At 43.7% G+C, this 12,767-nt stretch overlaps 1 protein-coding gene across 1 annotated transcript in view; it reads right to left on the reverse strand.

Moving 5' to 3' along the window:
- Positions 1-8,390, reverse strand: part of ablim3 (actin binding LIM protein family, member 3) — a 328,868-nt gene extending 320,478 nt beyond the window's left edge. Inside the window, exon 1 of the mRNA XM_068043395.1 lies at positions 7,819-8,390. Within this exon, the coding sequence (XP_067899496.1) occupies positions 7,819-7,831 (13 nt within the window). The 5' untranslated portion in view covers positions 7,832-8,390. The remainder of the gene's footprint in view (positions 1-7,818) is intronic.
- Between the last annotated feature and the right edge of the window lie 4,377 nt (positions 8,391-12,767).

Raw genomic sequence — 12,767 nt, forward strand, 5'->3', positions numbered from 1 at the left:
AGCCTGTCCAATCTTTCCTCCTCAGACAGCCCGCCCATTCCAGGTATTAGTCTAGTAAACCTTCTCTGTTCTGCCTCCAATGCATTTACATCCTTCCTTAAATAAGGAGACCAGTACTGTACACAGTACTCCAGATGTGGTCTCACCAATGCCCTGCATAGCTTAAAGCATAACCTTTGTATTCAATTCCCCTCACGATAAATGATAACATTCTATTAGCTTTCCTAATTATGTGCTGTACCTGCAGACTAACCTTTTGCGATTCATGCACTAGGACACCCAGATCCCTCTGTATCTCAGAGCTCTGCAATCTCTCACCATTTAGATAAGGTGCTTCTTTTTTATTGTTCCTGCCAAAGTGGACAATTTCACACTTTCCCACATTATACTCCATTTGCCAGTTCTTTGCCCACTCACTTAACCTATCTATATTCCTTTGTAGCCCCTTTATGTCCTCTTCAAAGTTGCTTTCCTCCCTATCTTTGTGTCATCAGCAAAGTTAGCAATCATACCTTCAGTCCCTTCTTCCAAGTCATTTATATAAATTGTAAAAAGTTGAGGCCCCAGCACAGATCCCTGTGGCACACCACTCATCAAATCTTGCCAACCTGAAAATGACCCATTTGTGCCTATTCTCTGTTTCCTGTTAGCTAGGCAATCTTCTATCCATGCCAATATGTTACACCCTACACCATGAGCTTTTATTTTCTGCAATAACCTTTGATGTGGCACCTTATCAAATACCTTCTGGAAATCTAAGTACAGTACATCCACCGGTTCCCCTTTATCCACAGCACATGTAACTCCCTCAAAGAAATCCAATAAATTGGTTAAACATGATTTCCCTTTCACAAACCCATGTTGACTTTACCTGATTACCTTGAATTTTTCTAAATGCCCTGCTTTAACATCTTCCATAAGAGCTTCTAACATTTTCCAGCTAACTGGCCTGTAGTTTCCTGCTTTCTGTCTCCCTCCCTTTTTGAATAGAAGAGTTACATTCGCTATTTTCCAATGTAATGGAACCTTCCCCGAATCTAGGGAATTTTGGAAAATTAAAACTAACACATCAACTATCTCTCTAGCCACTTCTTTTAACACCCTAGGATGAAGTCCATCAGGACCCAGGGATTTGTCAGCCCACAGCTCCAGCAATTTGTTCAGTACCACTTCCTTTCTTGAGTTCCTCCCTCCCTTCCATTTCCTGAATTATAACTAATATTGGGATCTTACTTGTATCCTCAGTAGTGAAGACCGATGAAAAATACCTGTTCAATTCATCTGCCATCTCCTTATTATCCATTATTAATTCCGTAGACCACTTTCTATAGGACCAACGCTCACTTTGTTAACTTTTCTTTTTAAAATATCTATAGAAACTCTTGCTATCTGTCTTTATATTTCTAGCTAGCTTTCTCTCGTACTCTAATTTTACCTTCCTTATCAATCTTTTAGTCATTCTTTACTGTTTTTTATATTCTGTCCAATCTTCCAACCAGCCTCCCACTTTTAAACAATTATATGCTTTGTCTTTAAGTTTGACACTGCCTTTAACTGTTTTAGTTAACCATGGATGGCGGGTCCCACCCTTGGAATTTTTCTTTCTCGTTGAAATGTATCTATTCTGAAATATCCCCTTAAATGTCTGCCACTGCATCTCTATTGACCTATCCCTTAACCTGATTTGCCAGTTCACTTTAGCTAGCTCTGCTTTCATGCCCTCATATTTACCCTTATTTAAGTTTAAAATACTAAGCTTGGACCTACTCTTCTCTCCCTCAAACTGAATATAATATTCAATCATATTATGATCACTGCTACCTAAGGGTACCTTAACTATGAGGTCATTAATTAATCCTATCTCATTGCACAATTCCAGGTCTAGTATAGCCTGCTCTCTGGTTGGCTCCAGAACATACTGTTCCAAGAAATTATCCTGAAAACATTCTATGTACTCCTCATTGAGACTACCTCTGCCCATCAGATTTTTCCAGTCTATATGTAGGTTAAAATCCCCCATAATTATCGTTGTACCTTTCTGACAAGCTGCCATTATTTCTTCCTTTATACCCCGTCCTACCATGCAGTTAATGTTTTGTAGCCTGTACACCACTCTCACAAGTGACTTCTTGCCTTTATGATTTCTCACCTCTACCCAAACTGCTTCTACATCCAGATCTCCTGAACTTAGGTCATCCCTCTCTATTGCGCTAATACCATCATTAATTAACAGAGCTAACCTCCACCTTTTCCTAGCGTCCTGTCCTTCCTAAATGCCATATAGTCTTCAATATTCAGGTACCAATCCATGTCATCCTGCAGCCATGTCTCTGTACTGGCTATCAGATCGTACTTGTTTATTTCTAATTGTGCTCTCAGTTCATCTGTTTTGTTTCGAATGCTATTCAGATACAGAGCCTTTAGTTTTGTCCTTTTATTATTTTTGTAATTCTAGCCTTATCTGTTGATTTACTCTTACATTTGTACGCTCTGTCCTTTCTGTCACAGTATGTTTATCATTTCCTATGTTAATACCTTTCTCTCTTGCCTTGTCTCTACTCCTTGATTTACCATATCTTCCCAAATTTGATCCCTTGCCTCCACTATTCAGTTTAAAACCCCCTCTACTTCCCTAGTTATGCGGCTTGCTAGAACACCGGCTCCAGTACGGTTCAGGTGTAGACTGTCCCAATGGTACAACCACCACTTTCCCCAGTACTGGTGCGAGTGCCCCACGAGCCAGAACCCACTTCTAACACACCAGTCTTTGAGCCACACATTAATTTCTCTAATCTTACTTGCCCTATGCCTATTTGCACATGATCCAGAGATTATTACCTTTGAAACTTATGTAATAGCTGTGGATAAGAAATTCTGTTAGTGTTGATGCGCGGGCGGCCCTTCTGCTTGGAGTGATGTAGCTTCTTTGGTTTGAGTCTAAATTTGCTGCCCACCAGGGAGTGGTCGGTGTCGCAGTCCGCACTGTGGAAGCTGCGTGTGATTAGGACACTGTTTATAGAGGCTTGCCATGTGACGATGAGGTCCAGCTGGTGCCAACAACATGATCTTGGGTGCCTCCATGAAACCTGGTGACAGGGTTTAGTATGAAAGAACGAGTTGGTGATGCAGAGATTGTGATAGGTACACAACTCCAGCAGACTCTGTCCATTCTCATTCATCCTTCCAATGCCATAGTGCCCAAAGCAGGAGGGCCATGAGTCATGGTCAGCCCCAACCCTGAGGTTAAAGTCCCCCAGCAGGAACAAATGTTTGGTATTAGGAATGCTGCTAATGATATGATGGAGTTCCTCGTAGAACTGGTCTTTAACTTCAGGTGGGAAGCAGAGTGTTGGATCATAGATGCTGAATAGGTGTACTGGACCAGAGGCGGTGAGCAGTCGGATGGACAGTCTGCATTCCGAGCTATTTGAAGGTGGCTCTATCATACTGAGCAATGAGTTTCTGATGGCGAAGCCCACTCCATGCTGTCTTGGTTCTTCAGGATCCCTACCCTGCCAGTAGAAGGTGTAGTCTTGGTCTCTTAGAGATCTGCTCACAGGGAGGCGTGTCTCCTGAAGTGCTGCAATATCCACATTGAGTCTACAGAGCTCGTTGTTAATGATAGCGGTCTTCCGAGAGTTGTTGATTTATGTAAGGTTTACCGACAGGCACAGTTCTGGTGTTCCAGCTTGCAAAATGAAGGGCTGGTACCTTCTTTCCTTTTTTTTGTCGAGCTGTTTTGTGCGGTGTTACAGTCCACTTGTCGGGCAATGACCCTGAGTTCCAAGCACCCATTGAAGCAGGTGGACTGTGGCGGGACAGAACCTTACTGACCGGGGGCTGCCCGGTTTGAGGCGGGCGGTAGCTGTCCAGTGAGATGCGATGACCTCTCCCATCGACAAAGGCAACCCGTGGCGCCCAATCTCTATGCCAGAGTTGGCGGACAGCTATAAAGGCGGGGCTAAAGAGTGGCGAGTCGAAGAGATTTAGCAGTTGGCAGGAAAAAAGACAGAAGTGCAAGGAGAGAGCCAACTGTGTAACAGCCCCAACAACCAATTTTATCTGCAGTGCCTGTGGAAGAGTCTGTCACTCTAGAATTGGCCTTTATAGCCAATCCAGGCGCTGCTCCAGAAACCACTGACCACCTCTAGGGGCTTACCCATTGTCTCTCGAGACAAGGAGGCCAAAGAATTACCTTTGAGGTTCTGCTTCATAATTTGGCGCCTAGTTCCTCATACTGTCTATGCAGAAACTCCTTCCTTGTCCAGCCTATGTCAATGGTACCTACATGGACCAAGAAAACTGGATCCTCCCCCTCCCACTGTAAGTTCCTCTCCAGTTCTGAGCAGATGTCCCGAACCCTGGCACTGAGCAGGCAACACAGCCGTCTGGACTCGCCCTCTTTGCTGCAGAGAACAGTGTCAATCCCCCTAACTATACTGTCCCCTACTACCACTACATTCCTTTTTTCTCCCTCCACTTGAATGGCTTCCTGTACCTTGGTGCCACGGTCAGGTTGTTCATCCACCCTGCAGCCCCCACTCTCATCCAAATAAGTTGAAGGAGCCTCAGACCTGTTGGACAATCACAAAGGCTGAGGCTCCTGCATTCTTGCCCTCTGGGTCCCCTTACCTGCCTCAGCTGCAGCCACTCTCTCCCGTCCCTGACCACTCACCAAATCAGAAGGGGTGTGACCTATCCTAAGGGGTGTGACCGCCTCCTGGTACAAAATGTCCAGGTAACCTTCCCCCTCCTTGATGTGTTGCAGTGTCTGCAGCTCAGACTCCAGTTCAACGACTCTGAGCCAAAGCTCTTTGAGCCGCAAACACTTACTGCAGATGTGTTTGCCCTGCATCCCATATGCTGCAGCCTTGACCCATCACCTGTCCTGCCATCCTTAATGTGTTTTAATTAACTACTTAATTATTTTATTCAATTATTTATTTTATTTTCCTTTTTTTATTTATTTTATTAAGCTTACCACTAGTTCCTTTACTACTTTAAAAGTTAGGATTAGAATGAACCTTAATCACTTACCAGATACTCACCAAACAGGTAGCTTCTTCCCCAACCAATCACCTACCTGCTTGCCTGTGATGTCACACTTGATTTTCTTGAACGAGCTCATTCCACTGAACAGAGGATCTGATAGGATAGAGGACAGGATAGGATAGAGGATAACCTCTCCCAGCACTCCGCACTCTTTTCAGTGAAGCCTCTCCCAGCACTCCACACTCTTTTCAGTGAAGCCTCTCCCAGCACTCCGCGCTCTTTTCAATGAAGCCTCTCCCAGCACACTGCGCTCTTTTCAGTGAAGCCTCTCCCAGCACTCCGCGCTCTTTTCAGTGAAGCCTCTCCCAGCACTCCGCGCTCTTTTCAGTGAAGCCTCTCCCTGCTCTCCGCGCTCTTTTCAATGAAGCCTCTCCCTGCTCTCAAAACCCTGTAACTTCCCCTGCTTCTAACAGTTCTCTACTCTTCCTTTAAAAGATCCAACAATCTCTGTCTCAACTACTCCCTGTGAAGCAATTAAATTATCTTACAACTCTCTGCGTAAAGAAATTTCTCCCACCTTTTCACTTCTCACTCTCTTAAAGGCAATTTTAAATTAATGAGGTCTCATCATTTCTCCCTAGCTAAAGGAACTGGTCATTTTCTATTCACTCGACCCAAACCTTTTTGTTATTTTAAACACATCTATTTAATCTCCTCCTAGCTTTTTCTGTTCCAAAGGCAATAGCCCCAGTATCTCAAGCCACTCCTTGTAACTCAAGTTTTTCATCCTAATATCATCCTGATAAATCTACTCTTCATTCTCCCAATGTTTTTAATGTTCTTTCAATAATGTGGCACACAAAATTTGCCGTTTAGGTCCAAATTTCTGAATATTGAATAGCCTTTTAATTAACACATGTCCAAAATTACAAATATCCTTTCTAATTTATTTTCTGTTTCTGCTGTCGTAAAGTGATAGAATACTAAGTGAAACCCAATACAACAGTCTCTTAAGGGTCCTTTAGCAGCTGTGGTTATAGATATGCTTTGGCATATACAGCAAGATTTATCTACTGTAAAGATGACTGCTTTGGCTGTCTCTCTTTAGCTATGTAATGCGAAAGGTATTTAGAAAAAAAATTGAGCACACAAAAAGATAATGAACACAAAGCTTGACTGATACTACTAGCTTAGAAATGAACACAAGAAACCCTATGCTAAAACGTAAGCATAGATGGATTAGAATGGAAAAATCTAATATCCAACAATCTCTTTCAGTGATTCTTTCTCTTAACTTAGTTTTTGGGGGGTATATGTCATAAGTATTGTGAGCTCTAGAGGAACAGCTGCCATTTTTGGCATTTTGCAATTGAACCTGGTGATGTCTAACCACAATCCTTTCTGTCTGCTGTAACCTTCAAATCACCCTACCACAACTGCTTGTTGGCATCTCAAATCAAATTCCTTCCATTCCATACCCAATCCTAATTATCTTCCACTGGTTATTGGTTTGGTATGCACCAATAACATGGTGCTCCCTATCTGATTGTGATAGCAGGAGCAGTATCAAGGGTGGAGAAAGATGTAGGATGCTCCATGGAGCACATGGGATGGGTGGCACATGAAAGCAAAGACTTCAGAGGCTTAGAGTGAGAAGTGAGGTCTTGAAGAGGAGTGGGCATGAATGCAATCCTGAAGTGGAACAAGCATGAGTGAGATTTGCAATTTGGATTTGGATGGGCTATGACTGGGATTTTGAAAACAGAGTACAGGTAGATTGATTTAATATTATAAAGTAGGTGAGGAGATGGAAAAATCAACACAGCCATCAAAATTTTGAAAAATTGTTAGTTATTTAGAAGCAGCTGATTATTTCTCATTCTTCCTAACCAAACTATTACCTTAATAAGAGTAATAGCCCACGACAAGGATTACTTACTTTTCTCAACTCTACTTTTGGTATCTGTGTTTGTGAAAGACACTGACTGAGACACAAAGAAAGGGACTTGGAAAAATGGTGGCACAGATGCTATGGGAAATACTGCAGGTTTAACCAATTGGGATTTTTGTTTCTTTGGTTATTTTGTGGTGGGACAAAACCTGAAACTTTGAATGAAATATACTTCACTTCGTAATTGACCAGAAAACACCCCCCCCCCCCCCCCACCCCCCCCCCCCCCCCAAATCTTCTAGTTGTTTGGTTCTGACTTAGGTCTGCATCTGTTTGAACTAAGCTAAGCCAGGTCAGCCCTGATCTAGTTAAATGAAGGTGCACGCTCCAGGGGCTGAATGCCTACTCCTGTATTATCCTCTAAAAATAATTACTAGACACACCTTGCTGAGAACTTTAAGGTTAAGAAAAATGTCTTTTGAAGTCTTGGGTAATTTCTGAATTCGTCAAAATATGCTTTCGTTTCAAGGGAATTTATTTTAACCTCTGAAATAATCTGAATGGATCGCAAATATGGAAATGGCTCGCACGGCAGTAACTGAAACACAGGCAAAAAGCATTGCAACCTGGGCACTGTCAGTTCTGTGCAGTCTTGGCGTGTACTGTCTGTTCACTGACATGCCCACTACAAGCAAATGTATTCAAACACCGTGCTGAAAAACGAAAATCCAGTCAAACGACACACACACAGACATGTAATTTCTCAACGTGTAATGCACACTTAAGAATACTGGCATCTAAGGCATGTGCATCTTAAATCCATTTTGAAACCCCTGCATATTCTTTTGTTAAATACAGTCACCAGATGATGAGAAATTACACCTGACTGTGAGATGCAGGAATGGCTGTACAGCAGTGATTTAACACACACTTACCGCTCGTATTCATAACGCAGACCCTTCTCTGTTTCCTCCTTCAACGAAAACGCCGATCACCTTTAGAAGCGATAATGCTTTGATGTCTGGTCCGGGAATCTTTTTTTAGTTTCCTTCGCGGTGGTACCATCCGATTTCAAAGATTTCATTCACGCGTCTAATCCACCCGAGACCCAATTTCTGGCCGTCAATGCTCCTGGAAAAAGCCAGCGGGATTCCCCCTCTGTAACAGTAAGTGTGATGCTCTTCTCCACTAGTCCCAGTACAAGGTCAACGACTTAAAATAAACACACTGGGCTGGGCGTTCCTTCCTTCTGGTGACGGTTCCGATACTGATCACAGCACCGATACGCAGCTTCTCACGAATACTGGTACCTTCTGCTAATCCCCCCACACATACACAATCCGCAATGATGTGCTCAAGACTAAATCCGTCACTGGCGATCTTTTAGCCCGCCTTGCTTTGCAGCTAAACTAATCCACCCATTTCACACATGCACCGCAACAGAATTGACCTCCCCTCCTGATGCGAGCTGTCTGCTGTACACGGAGTCATCGCTGGTATCGCCGCAGCAAATCATTGAAAATCGTTGGTTTAAAGCTGTTAAAAATGACAGAATGGAAGCACCGAACAGCAAAATACTGCCATCTGCTGACACTCTTTGGGGGAGTCTCCGGTATGGCTCCGGGTCGAGTCCCACTACCTCTTTCCAATCCTGTACAAAGTGGCATTGATTGTTCACGATCACAAAAGTAATCGCGCGAAATCAAGGAAGCCCACTAACGGCCTGATATCTGAGAATTCCGAGGTTAGTGTTTATCAACTGTGTACTATAACACAAACCCTAAAATATCAAGCAAGACAACAGCCACTTACGTTTATCTTCTTCTTTGGCCTCCTTGTCTCGAGAGACAATGGGTAAGCACCTAGAGGTGGTCAGTGGTTTGTGGAGCAGCGCCTGGATTGGCTATAAAGGCCAATTCTAGAGTGACAGACTCTTCCACAGGCGCTGCAGATAGAATTGGTTGTCGGGGCTGTTATACAGTTGGCTCTCTCCTTGCACTTTCTTTTTTCCTGCCAACTGCTAAGTCTCTTCCACTTGCCACTCTTTAGCTCCGCCTTTATGGCTGTCCGCCAGCTCTGGCGATCACTGGCAACTGACTTCCACGACTTGTTGTCAATGTCACAGGACTTCATGTCGCGTTTGCAGATGTCTTTAAAGTGGAGACATGGACAGCCAGTGGGTCTGATACCAGTGATGAGCTCGCTGTACAATGCGTCCTTGGGGATCCTGCCATCTTTCATGCGGCTCACATGGCCAAGCCATCTCAAGCGCCGCTGGCTCAGTACTGTGTATATGCTGGGGATGTTGGCTACCTCGAGGACTTCTGTGTTGGAGATACGGTCCTGCCACCTGATGCCAAGGATTCTCCGGAGACAGCGGAGATGGAATGCGTTGAGACGCCGCTCTTGGCTGACATACGTTGTCCAGGCCTCACTGCTGTAGAGCAAGGTACTGAGACACAGGCTTGAAACACTCGGATCTTTGCTTCCGTGTCAGTGCGCCATTTTCCCACACCATCTTGGCCAGTCTGGACATAGCAGCAGACGACATTTATATACCACCGTTAACATAGTAAAACACCCTAACACCTTCACAGGAGCATTATCAGACAAAAATTGAGATGAAGCCAAAGAAGGAAACAATTAGGACAGATGATCAAAAACTTGGTCAAATATACAAATAAAAACAGTAAATACTGAAAATACTCAGGTCGGCAAGTATCTGTGGAGAGTGAAACAAAGTTAATGCTTCTGGTCGATGAAGGTGTTGATTTTGTTCTGCAGGAAGGTCATGCACCTGAAACATTAACTGTTTCCCTTTCCAGAGATGCTGCCTGGCCTGCTGAATATTTCCAGCCTTTACTCTCTCTATTTTGGATTTCTGGCATTTGCAGTATTTTGCTTTTGTATTAGTTTTGCCAAAGAGATGGGTTTTATGCACTGTCTTAATGGATGAGAGAGAGGTGCAGAGTTTTAAAGAGTGAATTCCAGAGCTTAGGGCCTGGACAGATTTTTTTTTTATTCATTCATGGGATTTGGGCATCGCTGGCCAGGCCAGCATTTATTGTCCATCCCTAATTGCCCTTGAGAAGGTGGTGGTTAGCTGCCTTCTTGAACTGCTGCAGTCCATTTGGGGTAGGTACATCCACAGTGCTGTTCAGAAGGGAGTTCCAGGATTTTGACCTAGCGACAGTGAAGGAACACGATATAGTTCCAAGTCAGGATGGCTTGTGACTTGGAGGGGAACTTGCAGGTGGTGGTGTTCCCACGTATTTGCTGCCCTTGTCCTTCTAGTTGGTAGAGGTCGCGGGTTTGGAAGGTGCTGTCTAAGGAGCCTTGGTGCATTGCTGCAGTGCATCTTGTAAATGGTACACACTGCTGTCACTGTGTGTCGGTGGTGGAGGGAGTGAATGTTTGTAGATGGGGTGCCAATCAAATGGGCTGCTTTGTCCTGGATGGTGTCGAGCTTCTTGAGTGTTTTTGGAGCTGCACCCATCCAGGCAAGTGAAGAGTATTCCATCACACTCCTGACTTGTGACTTGATGATGGTGGACGGTCTTTGGGGAGTCAGGAGGTGAGTTACTCGCCTCAGGATTCCTAGCCTCTGACCTGCTCTGGTAGCCACAGTATATATATGACTACTCCAGTTCAGTTTCTGGTCAATGGTAGCCCCTAGGATGTTGATAGTGGGGGATTCAGCGATGGTAATGCCGTTGAATGTCAAGGGGAGATGGTTAGATTCTCTCTTGTTGGAAATGGTCATTGCCTGGCACTTGTGTGGCACAAATGTTACTTCCACTTATCAGCCTAAGCCTGGATATTGTCCAGGTCTTGCTGCATTTCTACACGGAATGCTTCAGTATCTGAGGAGTCACGAATGGTGCTGAACATTGTGCAATCATCAGCGAACATCCCCACTTCTGACCTTATGATTGAAGGAAGGTCATTGATGAAGCAGTTGAAGATGGTTGGGCCAAGGACACTACCCTGAGGAACTCCTGCAGTGATGTCCTGGAGCTCAGATGATTGACCTCCAACAACCACAACCATCTTCCTTTGCGCTAGGTATGACTCCAGCCAGCGGAGGGTTTTCCCCCTGATTCCCATTGACCTCAATTTTGCTAGAGCTCCTTGATGCCATACTCGGTCAAATGCTGCCTTGATGTCAAGGGCAGTCACTCTCACTCTCAGCTGAAGGCACAGTCACTAATGGTGGGACAAAGGAAATCAGATATGTGCTAGCAAAGACTGAGCTGCAACTAGACTGAAGCTGTCATTTTAATTTACTAAAGATATATGGTTAATATTGAGAACAGTGAATGTATTTCCAAATATGATGCAGAGCCTGAAAGGTATTTTTGAACTTCTGTCTCTCCCTCAAACTCTTACAGACTGTTGACTATTAGTGAGAAATATATATCTGAAATAAAGCAAACTAATTTATTATTGAACCTATTATTTTTTCTTGCCCATCTAAAAATGTGAATCTATTCTGAATATATTGAATAATATGAAGTCAGTAAGCTAGATCTTAAGAGCTGTCTATACAATTAAAGGTCTTGGGACATTTTGGGCAGTAACTTCAATGGAAATTGTGTGGAAGGGCATGTTACTGCACTGAATGAACTACAATGGTCAAAACTTACTGCTGATGATATTCATGGATGAATGCTTATTTTTTTTATCTGTTCATGGATCTGGGCTTTGCTGGCAAAGCCATCATTTATTGCTAATTCCTAATTGCCTTTGAGAAGTGTTGGTGAGCTGCCTTCTTGAACCACTGCAGTTCATGTGGTGTAGGTACACCCACAGTGCTTTTGGGAAGGGAGTTCCAGGATTTTAATCCATGAAGGTATGGTGATATAGTTCCAAGTCAGGATGGTGTGTGGCTTGGAATGGAACTCACAGCAGGTCATTGTTTTCACTTGTGCCTGCTGCCCTTGTCCTTCTAGGTGGTAGAGATCATGGGTTTGTCGAAGGAGCCTTGGTGAGTTGCTGCAGTGCATCTTTCAGATAGTACACACTGCTGCCACCGGGTCCTGGTACAGGATCCATATGATATTTTTCTATTATTTTAAAGAGACATTAACCCATTACTTTCATGGGGTTTATCTACCCATTGAATTAGCAGACAGAATAATATTGTAGCAATATATTTCCTGGAAGTGGTCATGAAAGGTATTTTATAAATGCAAGTCTTGTTTCTGACCTTTGTTCTTCCACTTGTTACGAAAGTTTTATTTTTATACTCAGAACTTAGAATTCTGTGTGTTTAAAAAAGAAATTGAGAAAAGGTTTTTTTTTGCTCAGTGGAAGACATATGTAAATAATTGGAACTCCTGCAAAGATTTGAAAGGAAGTTCATAACGGAACTTGAACTTGTACAAGGACAGGAAAGCCAGCAATTTCAAAGAAACCACAGGGGTTGGACCTTTCTTCAGAGCAGCTTTTGAACCGGGGGAGACACTGTGTCTGGACATGTGACCATGCCTGAAGCAAGAGAGAAAAGACCCAGAAAGGTGTTACCTCTCTCTGTAAAGGAGACTTGCATCTGTTGAAAAGGAATCCTGCATTTGAAAGGTGGATGGTTCCTGTTGCCTCCAGTTTCTGAAGAATTCCTGCATCCAGTGAGATTCCTGCTGCCTCCAGTGTTCCAAGAAATCCTGAAATCTGATGAATTCTTCTACTGCTTGACTACTGCTTCAAAACCCAAGCAGACCTGTTGCAACATCCCTGATGGAAGACCTATGTGATGCCTGCTGCAGTTAAATTGCCATGAATGCCTGCCCATCACTGTCTGTTCAACAACCTCACCTGGAGAGACTTTGAGTGGCATCTGACTATTCGACTCCGGGACACCTCACAGTACCGAAAACATCCTACC

This window comes from Heterodontus francisci, chromosome 12 (assembly GCF_036365525.1).
Source record: "Heterodontus francisci isolate sHetFra1 chromosome 12, sHetFra1.hap1, whole genome shotgun sequence".
Taxonomy (NCBI): domain Eukaryota; kingdom Metazoa; phylum Chordata; class Chondrichthyes; order Heterodontiformes; family Heterodontidae; genus Heterodontus; species Heterodontus francisci.